The sequence below is a fragment of the Halyomorpha halys genome, unplaced genomic scaffold (assembly GCF_000696795.3).
Source record: "Halyomorpha halys isolate HHAL.00 unplaced genomic scaffold, Hhal_1.1 Scaffold168.1, whole genome shotgun sequence".
NCBI classification, from domain to species: domain Eukaryota; kingdom Metazoa; phylum Arthropoda; class Insecta; order Hemiptera; family Pentatomidae; genus Halyomorpha; species Halyomorpha halys.
Window position 1 is genome coordinate 313,000 of NW_027111025.1, and position 18,023 is coordinate 331,022.

The 18,023-nt window shown below is 28.8% G+C and overlaps 1 protein-coding gene across 8 annotated transcripts in view; it reads left to right on the forward strand.

The window, feature by feature from the left end:
* cnc (cap-n-collar) overlaps positions 1-18,023 on the forward strand; it is a 470,532-nt gene that overhangs the window by 174,743 nt on the left and 277,766 nt on the right. Inside the window, exon 1 of one of the 8 annotated variants that reach the window (XM_067049125.1) lies at positions 14,927-15,028. The exons of the other annotated variants lie outside the window; for them this stretch is intronic. Within the exon in view, the coding sequence (XP_066905226.1) occupies positions 14,942-15,028 (87 nt within the window). The 5' untranslated portion in view covers positions 14,927-14,941. Of the gene's footprint in view, positions 1-14,926; positions 15,029-18,023 lie in introns of those variants that run through there. 8 annotated transcript variants of the gene reach the window in all.

Below are 18,023 nucleotides of genomic sequence, written 5' to 3' on the forward strand. Positions count from 1 at the left end.
TTGGACAACCAAACAAAAAAATATTTAGACTATTTAGAACCTCTAAATATTTCCGTTCCAAAAATCTCAATTTGCTCCAAGTATGGTTAGTTGTTTTAATATGTATGGTATTTTTAGCATCCCAAAAATACTAGCTTTCGAAGGAATAAAAAAAATATTTTTATATTAAACTAAAATTTACTTAGTCCACAAGGTTCTTTGTACCTTTTTTAAAATATTTTTTGACCTTAGGAGGCGATATAAATTAAATATAACTAGATGGTTTTGTATACTTAATATGCCATGTAAATATACAAAAAAAATCAATAAATGATTATTATCAATCGGTCGGTATTATTCTTACTGTAATTGTATTTGTTTTTCTCTATTTTAATTCTTATCTAGCCATTTTATATCATCGTTGTTTCTTTATTTTCAATTAAAACATCTAAACAAGTTAAATTGACTTAATTTAATGTTTTATGTATTAATTAGTTTAGAACTGATAACTTCGAATGAAAAAACTGGCAACCAAGAGCCTATCTCCATAATTGCTTTTATGTATTGGAAATTATCAATATCATTTTATTGATAATATGATTACACTTTATGGCAAATATTTGATTTGGAGTTGTAATCAACATAAGGGTCTCGGTGAGAAGATAATAAAATATGTAACTCACAATCCATTTTTTTCCCCCTATTGGAGTTCAATGGTATTTCGATTAATCGAAATCAAGTTATTCTAATAGGAGTAAAATTCTGTTAAAACTTTTTTTAAGGATAAGAATGAATTCGTCTTATCTTTGGCCTTTTTAACATTTTTTTCTGATTTTATGTATAAGAGCCTTTGCTAAAGATTAAATAATGATCCATGAGTGTCTTCCATGCTAGACAACAAAACGTTTTTTTAGGCTAAAAATGTTTTAGTTAAATGTTGCACGTTATAAACTATTTACAGGCTTATGATGTATTAGAGTTGAACAGGAATAAGAAAATTATACTTTGAATATTAATTGTTATTATTTTTATAGTTCGTGAAAATTTACAAACTAAACAATCTTGAATACATTTGTGGTGCTTAGTTTCATCGTCGTTAAGTTCTATTAAAGGTATATCTAATTTGTAAATTTTTGTACACAAAAAAAAGTATATTCGTATATATAATTATTTTTTTCAAGCTTTAATTATAAATATTAACCCATTAAAAAAAACTTTTTTCAAATTTGTTTTGATTCTTTGAGAGAAAAAAAAAAACTTAAATTTTGTAAATTATTACCTAATAGTTTATTTTTATATTTATTTATTTTTTTATATAGCAGTAAAAAACAAAGAAAATGTTTTTAGCATCATTATAGGTCTACTCATTCTAAAAATAAAATTGTAAAATCGTTATATCGATTTCTGAAGACAATCGTGGTTATGTGACCTGTGAATTATACTAAATAAAGAAATAAATTAACTAATTAATAATAATAATAAAAAAGAAGGCATCTTGGGCAAAAAACGGAGGACGGCGAAGGTACGGACTTTTTGAATTTAAATTTCGGGTTGAAACATTTGATGGGAGTTCATTTTTTATTTTATTGGTCGATAACAAAGATAACATTCAAGATTGGATTGTATACACAAGTGAGTGAAAGTAAAATCTTAAATATTCATAGTAGTATTTATAAAAATTTGTAAATTTTTTGAAGAACGGTTATTTATATAAATGAAAATTTTTATTTAATAGTCTCTCAAATGTAAGGTTTTTAAGAAAAAAAAAAAATAAATAAAAATCTAGCTAAACCTTATTCACTTTATTACAGAATTTAAATTTTATTTTATTGAATAGGTTTTATGAATTAGCATGTAAAATAAATGTTAAACTTTTTGTGTGCTCTGATATTAATTTTAACAATAATTTTCCCAAAATTGTTTATTGGCTTTTGATAAGGAAAAAAGGACTGTTCTAGTGTGTGATTAAAATCTATCAGGTTTTTTTTAAAAAAAATATTTTAGTTAATCAAGATTCATTTTTTTTTTTTTTTTTTATCGGACCCGGCTACTTTAAACCAGATTTAATTATTGATAAGGTTATAACAAATACCTAAATAAAAAAAGTAATGAGATTTTCTCGGTAAGTTGGTCAATATTCTTGTTTCAATTTATGCAACCTTGATTTGAATTCAATAGGTATTGAATTATTGATATGAGTTGCGTTTATTTAAATAGAGCATTATGAATCGATCTGTTGTTGATCCTCACTGAGACTCTTGGCTGGGTTGAGTTGTACCGGTAGATGGGACTGCCGAGTTAAATGAAGTTGTCCCAACAGTTTAAGAAATCAACGGACACACATCTTCAATGACAGAGCCACCCAGCGGACAAGAATTAAGTTCGCGTTAAGGATTCGCCTAGTCACGGAGGAGTATCATTGAGATATCCTGGCTGATCCCGGGGAACAAGAGGTCGGGCGGATGGTATTTGGAAAGCGATGACAGGAGTACGTGAGGAGGGGGCCTCTAGGGGGGCTGCTTGGGATTGGTCTCTTCCCATGGCCAATGGGAGAGGAGTGGGCGTGGCCCCGTCACGTGTGTTTCTCTTCCCTCGACTTCTGGTCAGCGGATGGCGGAACGTTTGAAGGATCGGTAGGCTTTTGTAGCCGATGAAAAATTAGTGGTGAGAGGCAGGATGTTAAGTCGCCTGTCTGGGGAACATTCTTCTGCCATCGGTATCCCATGTCTTGGGGTGGGCCATCTGCTGTTTTCAAAAGTAGATATCAAATGTTTTTTCAATGTCTCATCTTTACATCGATCTAGAATGTTTTTGGATAAGTAACATGTTACTGTTTGAACTTCTGTAGTTCCTTCACAATCATAAATTATATTTGTTCTATTAAAAAGGTAATAATATTATTTCAATTTATTTATTTAAAATATTATACATTTAAAAGTCTGATTAAGATAATACGTTTATTGTTCATTTTATAAGTTATTCATTTCGGTTGTACGGAATTCTTAGAAAATTCAATAAATTAAAAAATATATATAGTTAAACTCTTTGTTACAAAATTACACGGTACGGTATTAAGTTTTTATTCGTCTTACATTTTGTTGTTTCGAATTAATTTTTCAATTTTAGTTTTGGCTTTATAATCGCAAAAATAAATAAGTGTAATAATAAATGAATTCGATTTGTTCCAAAAAAAATTAATAGATTATTTTAACTGGGCGTTGCAATTTAAGATTAACTGCAGAAAAAAAGTTAATCCAGTTATAAAAACAAAATTATATAAATATACTTTTATTTAGAAACACAACTTTATATATAGTTGTATTAAATCCTATACCGCTTTTTTAAGGGGTTAAAGTATTTAGTGCCATAATCTATAGTTTAAAATTAAATGATTTTATTCCTAATAATTTTACTACCCTGTATGTATCTTGTAGGTTTTCATGATTTTATTATTTAAATAAAATTAAAGAGGAAATTAATTCCTTGTCCTTGTCTTATACATTTAAATGTATAATTAAATTAATTGAAATAAAAGTATACTTCTTTAATTTTTGATTGACTCTTGAAAGTTAAAAAGTTATGTAATGATAAATGAGTACTCAAAATTTATCTCTACATTTCACGTTTTAATATATAATTTTACTCCGAAAGCAAATTTACGTCGTAATGTTTTTTGTTTTGTTTTTTTAAACCATTATTTAACTTGATTTAGTGTCTAAGATGTTGTTCATATTAATAAAAATATTGAATTTGTGATTGATTCTGCCATTGTTGAGTTATAGATAATAGTGATAACTGATCACATTCATACTAAAATAGAATAAATAAGTAAATGAACAAAAAAAAAAAAAAAATAAAATCTCTAATTATTTAATTTAATTCTGTTGAACGATAAAAATCATGTACATGGAAAGAAAAAATAACAGTGATTAAAAAAACAAATAAATAATATAGTGATTGATTAAAAATAGAAAAGGTTACAAATTCAACATTTAATATTGGTTCTATAACTCATAACTCTAGCATTATTTTATACCACAAAATTGCAATAATATAATTTTTCACATATAATTTTATTAATTAAGAATTAAAAAAATTAAAGATAAATCATTTCTGTGTAGGGATGTTGTCCCGACATTGTGTGAACTTATGTCAGAAAAATATTTTATTTCAAAAACTTATACAATTTCGCTAAAACGGTACCTGATTGTCATAAGGTAGTAATTATAGTTTGAATGAACGAAGCTGAATTTTGTACAGCTCTTACCAAATCAGAAAAATATGTTGATTCTATAGGCGCGAAATATCTTAATATGAGATTGGTATTACCATGGATAAATCATTAAAGTACAAATTTAATTGTTTTGTTTTTTAGTATATATTTTTTTTATTTTTACCTCATTTACTTATTTATTTTTTTAATGTTTGATATTTTTTCTTTAAGTTCAATTTTCTTTATTATTGTTTTTTTTTCTATTTATTATCTTTTAATTTATATTTGTGTAAATATGATGTGAATGCGCTGTCTGCTCCCTATTTCCATTGTCTCTAAATATATGAGAGAATGTAATATTACATAATAAAATAAGAAAAATTAAATGCATTGAGAATTAAAATTTATATTATTTATTTACCTTATTTAGCTAATAAAACCCATCATTTTTAAAAGATTTTTTTTGAAACTGTGAGGAAAATGGCTTTACCATTAGATTTACTGAAGACATTGAAAATTGTTGATGCTTATATAATTTTAATTAAACTTTAAAAGTAAACTCATTATTCTCCAAATGCCGTTTGGAATAAAAAATCAGAAAATAAAAATAATTACAGATGAATAACTACTGTGTCAAATTAAACAATGAGAATAAAATATGTATTTGTTACCGCTGTTTTTGCTGAACCTTCCGCAATGGTGACTTCATTCAATCAGGACTGCGATTACCAAGCCTTCAATACAAATATAGGAAGCGCGAGAAGCGCAGAAATGGCGGCTATAGAGGCCATTGTACCAGGGAGTTCATATAATTAGCTGGACAAAGGAGGTCTCGGAGACCCGGTCACCTGCTCATGGCTTATATAACCTCGGGTCTTCGGGTCTTTGTTCATCTTACGGGGGAGAGTACTACGGGTACGGTATGGTGAATAGTGCGAAGTGCAGGGTATTTCCAATGAGAGTCAGGTTTAGGTTAAATTCATCAAATTCTACTATGGGCGCAGGTACCTAATAGTTTTAATGGCAGTACTTCGATATTGATCTTGCGATACTATAACATGGGACTGTCGCAAATAAATTAGGAGAAGATATGTTGGAGCCACTGTCTGGTTGTCCTAGGGACACCCTTACACTATGCTCAAAATAAGATAGGTTCTACGGATAATTGATTTGCCTTTTTAAATATTGTATTGATGAAGGATGAAAAGAGATAAAAGAGAAATAGAAATAAAAAGATTTGAATATTCCTAAAAATAGATGAAACAATAGGTGAAAGAGATAGATAGAAAAAATAAAATAAAAATGTGAACATGCACTATTATATGGTTGATAAAAATAAATAATAAAGAAGATATAAAATAGTAGAAAAAATAAAAAATAAAGAAACTGCAGAAAAATAATAAATGATAAAATGCTTGATAAAATTTAAAGAAAAGACAACTTCTTTGCTAGATAAAAATATACTGTAACAATAAAAGAAAAAAATTAATGAGAAAATAAATGAAACTTAAAAGATACTGGTTGTTTATATAATTTACAAAGTAAAATTAACCTCTGGTTAGAAAGAAAAAAATAATTAATAAATAGTAAGAAAAATAATAAATGATAAAATGCTTGATAAAATAGAAAGAATAGAAAACTTCTTTGATAGATAAAAATATACTATAACAATAAAAGAAATTATTTAATGAGAAAATGAATGAAACTTAAAAGATACTGGTTGTTTATATAATTTACAAAATAAAATTAACCTCTGGTTAGAAAGAAAAAAATAATTAATAAATAGTAAGAAAAATAATAAATGATAAAATGCTTGATAAAATAGAAAGAAAAGAAAACTTCTTTGATAGATAAAAATATACTATAACAATAAAAAAAAATAATTTAATGAGAAAATGAATGAAACTTAAAGTACATTAATTAAACTAAAGATACTGGTTGTTTATATAATTTACAAAATAAAATTAACCTAAAGAGCTCTGGTTAAAAAGAAAAAAATAATAAATTACAATAGTAGATATTATTGGTGATCATAAGTGACTATTAGTTTTAATTAATATTGGTACTAGTTAATTACTATTAAAATGTGGGTTACAGAAACCGAATGATGTGTATGAAGAAATGGTGAGATACTTGCATTGGTGAAAAGGTACAGGTATAAAGATAGACACTGTTATCTGTAATCCAAAGAGGTTCCTACTGCAGTAGATAGGAATTACCTCTGCTAGTAACAAATCACTTAAAGATTCTTAAACTATTGAAATACATTTACAGAGTGCATAATTTAAAGTGGGCAGGATTAAAATGAATGGGAAATACAGTTAGTTAGGGTGACTTTGAAATTTATCAAATCGAGATAATGAAATAAAAATTGGCCTAAACATGATTTTTAATTCGCTGTAACGGATTGGAAAAATATTGCAATTTTGTACACGGAAGACAGATATTTTTCTCACATTATTTACATATGAGCTAAAAATGGATAGTGAAAGATTTTGGAATGGAAAATTTGGTTTCGGAATAACTCCAATGATTACGTTGAAATCCATAGCTCAGTGACTCAATTTCAATATAGTATTTTACGGGTTTTTAGAAAATGTTCGATATCGCTTATTTGATACTAATAATCTCCTGATTTTTCATTTTATTATTTTTATTAAATCGCTATTTAGTCTCGAACTACGCATTATTTTTTTTTTTCAGCGCAAAAAAGCAGGGCGCCCTTATTATTTTGGCATAATGTTAGTTCGACATACACTAGGCCTATCTACTCATTGCAAATGTTATTTCTATTTCTTTCATTTTTTTTTTCGTTATTTAAGTAATTGTCTATGATGAGTTATATTCCTTATTGTTCTTGCGCAGTTCCTAATTGGAAAAATACGATTATAAAGACTGCACACAGAAGTGGTTTATTCAAGTCCCAACATTTGATATATTTGGTTAAAGCTGACAAGAAAAAATTACAATTAAAATCGGTTACCCCTACAACCACGAAGGGTCAAGAGTTGAGTACTTTGTAAGGAAGTACTGTTACTAGACTAACGGTTGTCAGGTCAGAATCACGCCAGATTTTTACCCAATTAAGGGTGCCCTATTTATGAGGCTGGGTGGTCTACTAGGGATGTACTACTACCAACATGGTTGACTCATATTTGTGTTACAGTGTAACAGAAATCAATTTTCTGTCCAGCCAGATCAGAAATCCGAAAATCTGGTCCTTGGAGTTAGTAGGATCATGCCTTACGACGGTGCTGCCGCGCTCCTAAAGCTTGCTAGAAGGGACCCAAATATTATGGAATCTAAATAATAAATTATATTTCGGTGAAGATCACTTCGATGCATTTAGAATTTCAAAACATACAATTTCTATGGTTTATTTGAGGTCATATGCACTCCGAAAGACTACTTAAAGTAACTTAAACTTAAAGATTTTGCTTTTCAGTTGGAAAACGATATGGAGAATTATATTCGATACAAAATAATGGGTTCAGTGAAAAAAATAATTATGAATCCAGACTGTATAATAATGGAACATTAATTATTGTTTAACACACACCTTAGATAAGAACAATATTTTAATCTGTAAATATGTATATAAAGCAATTATCATTACTTGATTTTATTTTTATCAGAAGATGCCTTATGATCTGTTTGAGGAATCTTTTTTTTTTTTTTAATATTTGTTGTTAGTAATTTTAATTTGAAACTGATAAATATGTAAATATAAACATTAATTGCTCTTCCTTATTAATTGTCTTACCTTATGATATCTATTGGTTTTTCATTTTCTTTACATCTATAATATTCAATTAAACATTGTTCCTGTTTTTATTTTTGTTAATTATTATTGTTTATTTATTTTACAATCCATTATAATTTTAGATATTTTATTTTACTGTTAAGTACTAAAAGCCCATTTTCAATGCCAGTTATATTATTCTGAAAAGACCTTTCTGTAAATTAAGAATATTAATATATTTTCACATGTCACTTCCCCCACTAAAGGTCGATTAACAGTATATCTTCCGTTTCCCTTTCGGAAATATAAATTGTAAATAAACGTGTGGAAACGATAAAGGATAGTCAATATACCTTTTTATAATTCTTGTTTATTTATACTTCTTACTATAAGTCCTAGTTTTTGTTATTTGTACCTCCCTTAGGTCAGATGAAGTCATGCAACGTGGGGCGAAAAGTTGGCAGAGATTAAATAATTTAACTAATATTTGAATTTTATTATTATTATTATTATTTTTAAAGAAAGATGGTCCTTCTTTTATAAAAAATATTTATTGTAACAAAAACCCTGCTCATGAATTTGACTCATAAATATTTCGCAGTAGCACTCTGATTATTCATAGCTATATCTGGACCGAAGGAAGACTTATTGTTGTTTCCTCCTAAACCCTGACTTGGCACGAACTCCTTTCAAAGGTGGGTAAGCCACTCGTTACGTGATTCCTTTATTTTCCCCCTTCCTGCCCCTACATAATATCCTCCTACACTCCGCTCCAGGCCAACGTCAACAAGGCCATCGATCCTGTTTACTCTGTAAATTCGGCGAAGGGAAGACTCCCGATTTGACAACAATAGGGGATATCCATCGAGATTGAAGAGTAGAGAAAGTGGAACTCTAAACTACCTGACACTACAAAGGGAATACTACGAGAAAGCCCACTTGAACCCGCTCCGGCCTTCGCCGGCTCTGCTACGGCTCTACAAAAAGTCAAGATTGAGTTGTGATTAGTAAATTGGTTTCTTTTATGTATTACAGAAAAAGTAAAAGAGGTCGTCCTTTGTGCCTCTTGGTTATTACAGTCCTTTGAACGTCCTCTATTTCTAGTGGATCAACTATTTCCTTTATCTATTATTTCAAATGTTATTAAATAATAGAGGCCGTCTTTTGTTATTACTTGTTTTGTGTTATGATTTCCATAGGCGTTGGGTGCATTTTTTTTTTTTTTTTAGCTAAGATATTTTTTATTATATATCAGCGACTATTAAATAAGTCGATTATTAAATCATTGTTGAAAAATTACAATCGAAAATTCATACCGATATGATTTATTTAAGTTATTATATCGATATGGGGAGTGCTATACTATAATATCTATAAACGATGACGTTTCGCTTCACTTTTCAGGTTTTCATCCAGGCTAGAAAGGAGTTACACAAATTAAAAATATAAAATACAGTGTAAAAGTATGAGACATAGATTGTTATATACTCTGAATAAATTGTCATGGATTCGATTTTTAGTTATTATTGGAATAATTAGAAACATTAATTAGAACCCTGGTTCGAATCCATTAAGTGGGAGATAATTATTTATTCCGATACTGTAGCTGTGAGTTAATCCCGTGGGTTCAGGAGCCCTCCGGAGTCCTCCCAGCCTCACAAAGTAGGTACCGGTAGGGAAAAAACTGTCGGTCCAGCATGATTTTGACGAAATCACCTCCATTGCCCAACTGTTGATTCAGTAACAATATTTCCCTTACAAATTACTGCACCTCTGATCTTTCATGGATTGTAGCGGTATAGATTTATTAATTGTATTTTTACTATTGTAACTATAGACTAAGATTACATCCGACTTTTTGTAACAGCTAGTGTTTTTTTTTTTAGAGGTTTCTAGTTTTTCTTAAAACGACGCTGTCTGTCAAAAATTTAACTTTTACATCTAATACATAAATCTTTCCACAAAATCATGTAATTCTTAATTGAAAACCTCCAGTTTCAGTTGTTCAGAATCATTTTTTAAATCTGGAATTCGGCTTTTGTTTCTGCTACCATCAAGTATTTACCTCAAATAATATGTATATTACTTAATTATTGCGTATTGTCGCTTAAGCTGGTTGTATACTATACTATTTAAAAAAGAACAAACTCTTCATTCTGGAGAATTCAGGAAAAATGATCGTCAGAATGATGCTTTTTTTTATTTGTCTTTTTAAATAATATAAAAATCAAATTGTAGATTTTTCGGGGTTGCAAGGTAACCCAACTTAAGCAACAATAAAATAAAAAAAAATTAAAGTTAGACCGGATATTGTAACTTGTTATTTATTTATTTCATTTGTTTTTCTGTACATCACTTATGTTGTATATCGTCATAATTGTATAGCATCAATTAAAACATTTATGCAGACCTAGATTAAACGTTTTAATTATTATCCTTAAAGATTAGATATTTGTTCTTACATCTGTGAAGTTGACCTTCTATATTCAAGTTAGTCGTGACAATGTGTGATGTTTTTACAGACCAGAATCCGAAGTTTGGTGTAATTCATTAGTTTTTTATTTCGATTCCATGAACGAAATCGTCTGAATCGAAAAACTTTCTTTTTATGAGATGTACATAAGGGTTCAATATGAAGCTCATTATATACGCTATAAACCTGTAGCATTTTATATGATATTAACCAAAATAAATTCACAAAATATTAAGTTTAAAGAGTTCTACCATGCTTAATTTGAGGTTCTTTATATGCACCATTAAGTAGTTCATGTCATGTCAATTTTCATAAAAATAGATGTTTATGAAATGAATTCACAGAATATTTTTTCTCGTATTTTGAAAAATCTTAATTTTTGGAAATTGTATCTCAAGATGTGTGGCGGGTTTGTAGGAAATAATTGCTTGCCCTCCAATATTTCATGTATATTTTATGATCTTCTCTTGTGAGATTGTGAGATTCACACTCTGGTGTGAAGTCCTACATCGACCAACATACTCGCTATAACTTCGCTATAAGTTTGAGAGTCGTTTCAATTAATAAAAAATATAAACGGAAAAAATGAAAGAAGGAAAAGAAGTATTATTTGGCTCCACTCAAGATAAGAGAAAATGAGTGGTTACCATAACTTTGAATCTACAAAACACTAAAATATCTTAAAAATCGAATATTGACCAATAATCGATAGTATGGATAATAAGAATAAGCCTAAAAATATATGACGGCCTTTTTGAAAAATATGCCATATTAGAGCTATAATAATGATAAGGGTTTTATTCTCGTGTTTTTCAATTTTTTTTTTGTAAGAATCCTCAGAAATTAATTTAATTTGCATCAGGAGCAATAAACTTATTAAAAAGTATTTACTACATTATATTAGCATTTTATTGTAATCTTATAGGTATAATTTTTTATTATATGTATGTACTATTACTTTTATAATATGGTCTTATTATGTGGAGTGCATATTGTGTTAGTATTAGTAAACCGTGTACAGGTTTAAGGAATATGATTTATTTTATTTTATTTTTTATTGTTTACTATTATCACAATTGAATAATCCAATCACATATCGATTGGATTATTCAATTGACATATTAGTAAATTATTTCTAATTACTTGTTCTTTATTTTTATTTTTACTTATTTATAAATTATAAATGAAATAATAAATTGATAGAGATTACTTGTACCATTAGTTCTCTTTGATACCGATATAATGTCTTTATTATTGTAATATTTTTATCATTAAATTATTTCCCCCTGTTATTCTCCTCGGAGCTAATCCCCAGCCCGTATTGTTCGGGCGCGTACAATGGCCGCAATAGTATTCTGGTTAGGGTTCTCCGACTGTGGAATCAATCAGTGGATTATTTTCTACAGCTGGTGCTGACTTGGCAAGAAATACACGATTATTATTGTATTCACATTTCGAACTCAATCAATTTTCTACTGCTTCAGAGGTTTTATGTTTTTTTTTATTTATTACAGCAAGAGTAGTAAAAAGCTTATACATTCTTATTACTTTTATTCAATTGGCTACTGTTCATTTAGATTCATCCTTTTCCTTTCAATTATAATTTTTATGACTGCGTTTGTGCATATGAATTGTTATTTCTTTTGAAGTTTCATTACGTAGTTTCTTATTCTACTTTATTAATCTTTTAATACAATTATTACTAGGTTATGATAGGAAGATTCCAAACTCAAAATCTTAAGCCTCTAAAATAACTTTTAACAACTGATCAGACAACGCTCATAAATGTAGACAAAATATTGCGTAACTCACATCAATAGTCTTCAAAATCTTTCTTAGGGTCGACTGCACCATCATAGTTTAAATTACGATTTCTTCTATCTCGGGTAAAATCGATAATTATCCGTTGCACATGAAAACTTTACCGGGCAATTGTAGCTGGCTAAATTGAAATTTAGAGCAAATCTACATTGAAATAGGTAATCTCCGTTTCTTCCCAAATTCAATAAAATGTATTTGATCGAGATAGACGATGGAGACTTCAAATAATTATTTTCTCAAGAAATAATAAAAAAAAAAATTCCGTCCTCGACCTGTTTTTTCTTACTGTCGTCGGATGAAGAAAATTTTCAGCGATTTCGACTGTCAAGGTTGCGGTTAAATCAATATTAAGTTTAGCTGGACCACAATTTTTATTAATTGAGAGAAGAATCGCGGAGTTTAGCACTCATCTCAGTTTCAGGCCTTATAGTAAAAGAGTCCAAGAGGAGAAAAAAGGCAGTTATCTCATCCCAATTTTTGATTACTTTAATGAAAACTATGTATAATTACTAGTTAAAATTGATGAGTCCGTCAACTATAGGTAGGAGAAATAAAAAATGGCGGTTGTTTCAAAACGATAAAAAAAACTAATTTTTCATTCGGAGCTCTATGTCTTAAAAAGTAGGAACAACACAAGAAAACCTAAGAGAACGTCATTTAAAGAATCTTCACAGGAGTAATAGTTTACATGAAATTTTCTAAAATAAATTGATTTATAGTTGTTCTGTCTATTGAAAGATTAGTAGTTATTTCAATAGATTTTTAAGAGATTTTGCTTTTTAAAAGCCATATCTCGAGAACTATTGGACGTAAATAGCTCTTTTAGAGCTAATATTTCAGCAAATTTACTCTTCTTTAAATAGTGTTATCTTAGATTTTCTAGTGTTGTTGGTAGTTTTTAAGATATAGAGCTTCGAATGAAAAATCAATGGTTTTTTAAGATTTTGAAACAGTCGCCATTTTTTAATCCCCCTACATATACTTGGCAGACTCATCAATTTTGACTAGTAATTATACATAGTTTTTATTGATGTAATCAAAAATTGGGGTGAGATAACTGCCTTTTTTTCTTCCCGGATCTTGTACTATTCATATATGTGAAATAGAATTTTGAAAAAAAAAAAAAAAAAAAAAAAACGAATTGTTTCTTTTCTCTCTTTACGAGTTGTTGAGTCTTTTTACTTTATTGTTTTCTGATTTCTTTGAGTAAACCTTATAAATCGTTTATAAATAGTAATTTATTTATCCTAATAATTAAAGATATGTATCTTAAAACAGATATATGTATATTTATTACTTTCCTTTTCTAATAACTCATTATTTTCAATTATTTCAGATTCCAGTTTGTAATTTTCTTTAAGTATTCCTTTTCCTTCATCTTTTTAGATTCTTATTTCTAACTTTTTTTCATTCTTGGCTCTTTTATGTTGATATATTTAATTTAGTTTTTATTTATTTAATACAGATCTATGTTAAACTAAATTATGGGGGTTTGATAGGTTTCAGCAGTGTGAGGTTACTTGAACCTGGGATAAATATTTTATCAATTATTATTGATAAATTGACGGAATATTTTAAAGGCATTAGTACAATAAAAATAAGTGATAAATATAGTGCCGATTTCTTTGAGATAACTTTTATATAGATATCGTTGTTTTTCTGTTACTCAACATTTTCTATTATCTTTATTTATTGGTTTTATTCTTATATCGATTATTTGTATTATAGTTCTTGTCTATTCTAATTATTGAATCAGATTCTTTACTAACTAAACTTTTGATTTTAACTAATTGGAGGCGTAATCGTTAGAATTCTTCTTTAGTCATTTTAAAAATTATCGTGATGTAATATGGCTGATTTAATGTTCATAAAATATTTTTTATTTGTGTTATAATAACTTTTTATTTATTTACAAATATTACAATATACCAATCACAATAGCAATAAGTTATAACTATAAACGTGTAAATATTATACCTTATAATGTTAATGATTGGTTCATAAGATGTAATAAGGTCATTTCTAAGCCATAATCGTATTAATTTTAGAACTTAACAAGACACAGAAACATATAATTCATTATTCTTATATCACATAGGCATAGGCAGTAAATATTACAATACATAATAGTAATACTTGATTTCTTTTCTTATTGTTTTTTGGCTATTTAATTATCTTTTTTATATTTTAATTAATTTTTTCCTTTTTTATAATATTACTTTTTTTTGTATTATTTACCTAAATATCTGCATCTATTTCTCTGTAATAATAATAAATATTAATTATTTTAAATTAAATTGTTGATTTAAAACATCTTTTTTAGAATTTTTAAAACGAGATGTTGTTTTTAATATCTGTTCTTTGATATTGTATTGAATTATAATTAATACTTTCCTAGTTACATAGCTAACCAAAACATTTCACAAAACAGAAATATATGGGGCTCTGACCTTGCTTCTAGTCGTTTTGGAATACTTTAACGTCACGTGTGTTCTTTCTAAGATCAAACAGCTCGATGCTGTAACACATGTGTCCCTGATCAATTTTGACGGCAATACAAACCTGTCGGCAAATATTCAAATATTGATATGTGGTTGAGTTAATTGGCTCCAAGCGATCGTTTTTCCTCAGTGAGTTATGCGAGTACGCTGAGAATGATTTAGACATAACGAAAAATATATTGTGGAATATAAGCGCTTCAGAATCGACGCACATGGAGGTGGTGTGTCCTACTGACATTCCAGTGAAGGGCTTCTTCAGCTTAAAATTTGTTCAGAAATATCGTCCATCTAAAAATAAAGTAAGTTTTCTCAATTAATTCGTAAGGAAGGAGAGCTAAGATTATATTTACATTTGTACATTTATTTATGAAAATGGAGCTGTTTCTGGTGTTACTGTGCCTCAGCACCTCTGCACTAACATTCTCCTGTAACTTAAGGTTTGATTTCCCATTCATCATTTTAAATAATTAAAATCTTGAAGTTATTAGAAATAAAAAATTGAGTAAAAATTAAGTTAAGAATAAAATTATTTTATTATTATTATTTATTTAAGTGTTTCGACCACTAGAGCCATTTACACTGAATTTACAAAGTTAGTAGATAACAATTGACATATTAACAAAGTTACAAAGTGAGAAAATTAAAAATTAACAATTACAAGTTACAAATTTACAATTACAATTATAACTACATATTTACAATTAAAATTACATATTTACAATTATGATTTACATTTTACAAAGTTGCAATTAGATTTGAGGTAGTTAGTAAATTACTATAATGAATTTTGCATCCACTTATCCATGCTGGACAGTTAGACTATATGTGATCATAAATATTAATGATTTTTAGAAGTGAAAAAGTTTTGTTATTGTTGTGGGATCTTCTCTCAACATCTCCTGTAAATATGAAGAGAACCGGTGTAGTTCGTGAGCAATACATTCAGTGAGAATATGCCTAACGGTGAGATCGTTTCCGCAGTAGCGACTCATCGGTGCATTTTCTTTTTCCATGAGAGGACCGTGGGTGAGTCGAGTATGGCCTATCCAAAGACGAGTTAATAATAATAATAATAATAAAATACAGGTTAATAATAATAAGAATAAAATTAAGATTATTGAGTTAGATTTTTTTATTTATTTGCGTTTTTCTCTCAAGTTAGTAGTTTTGCAAATAAAGAAAATTTTCTCAAACTAAATTGTCAGAATTTGTTTATATTTTTACAAATTAATTATATCGACACTTATGCTGACTAATTTTTGTTCAATTATGATAATATTTCCATACTTAAAAACAAAATTGTAATTAATATTTTAGAGTTTAAACAGAAGCTAATGAATTTATTTTTGCTGCATATCATAAAGAGATTGGTACAAAAAATTATAACTCAGGTCATGAAGAGTCAGTAATTCAAGTGATTTATCAAATGTTTTTGAGAACACGTGCCGATATTGTATTATAGAGATTTCATTATCTCTCATGTTTTGTGAAATTCAGTTCTGTTATGTTTTATTATTATTATTATTATCATGTAAAAATTTAAGAACTTCTATTGTTGGAACATAGTGTAAATATCATTGCTCTTTAAGTTTCATATCTTTGGTATAAATTCTCTGATCTAGTATAGTCCTCATTAGTTTTCCTTTCAACGATGATTCTTACCTATTATTAGAAAATTATTAAATATTAAACAAATAATTTTTATACTTATTAATAATAACAAATAATTATGATATCACAATAATCATAATTTATAATAAGAATACTTCGAGTAAATTGTTATATAAAAAAAGTTTTAGTGATCACCCTGTAATATATTATTTTATATAATAAGTGGAATAGTAAAAACTTTGGAATGAAAGAAGGTATATCAATTTTAGGCTAAATCTCCAACGAGTGGGATGTTGAAGGCGAGATGAGATTACTTATGATGTAATAAAGAGCATCACGAATTTTACGGAGTATTTTGGATTTTAAGGAAGCGCGGTGTAAGGCACGATTCTGCTGACTCCAATGACCCTCGTTCGAATTCGGGCAGAAAATTGTTTTATGTTACACTTTAGCCGTGAGTACCCTTAATTGCGTAAAAATGTAGCGGTTGAGCGCGATTCTGACCAAATCACCTCCTTGCACAACCGTTGGTCTAGTAACAGAACTTCCTTACAAAGTACTGTTCTGATCCCCTGACCCTTCATGTGTTGAAGCGGTACAGATTTTATTTATTGATTTAAGGGCTTGGATACGGGAGGAATTTGATGGTTTTGTAAAGCCACAAAGCTCCATTCTGTATGTCCAAATAGGTCTCATTATCATAGTGTATAAAATTTGTTAGTAGTAAATGGGAAGCTTCGAGCCTTTGCCAGGTAGGTGTTGTAGTAATCGGAATCCACGACCAGTTTCTTTTCTTTTTAGTCAGTCTAGTATGGGATGGGGATTTCAAGTAAATCACTTGTCAAGATGGAGTGCTAAGTAGCGAATCTTTTCAACAGGCTAAGCGGTGTATTAAGAGAGTGGGGCAGAAGAGTAGGGATTTATGACGTAGATTAAAGGTGATCTGATGGGATTTGTTAGGATTTTTTTTAAATGGTATAGTTGTAAATATTTGTTTCGGGATTTACGAGGTATCACAATTTATGCGACGATATACCGTTTTATAATGATATACATTCCGTTTTTTTTTTAATTTCAGGCGCTTTTGAAATATTTCTCTATCCCTAAGTCCCCTCTTCCCGTTTTTAGCTATTATTTCAAAAGTGATATAGAGCCGCCGCTATGCGGGGGTTTAGCGGGGCGGGTCCGGCGGGGAAGGATTGCCTTTTTTGTGTTATGATCTCCTCCTTTGAAATTGTGACATGTCGTTCATCGACCAACCTACACGCTACATTGTCCCAATACAATTTCCAAGACCCCTTAAATTATTTATTTTATATCTAAAATAAATTTAAGGTTCACTGATGTTAATGCAGCTAAACCTCCTACTATTAGAGTGATAGTTTGAAGAAAGACAGACCTGCGTGGGTACAAGCCATGATTGATGGGGCTGTGACAATCATCACCCCTATTCATGTCTATTCATTAATTACCATCTTTTATCCAGGCTCGTAGCACCGCCTGTATCAGATATATCGGGCTTTCAGTCCTTGGTGTTCTGTTTAGTCATTCACTCCGAGCCATTGGCCATTCTAGCCTTTAGTTCTTATTGCCACTAAATACGCTATTAGTATTATAATTTCTACTCAGAAGCAAAAGATAATACAATAATATATAAAATTATTATTAATAAATCATTTATAG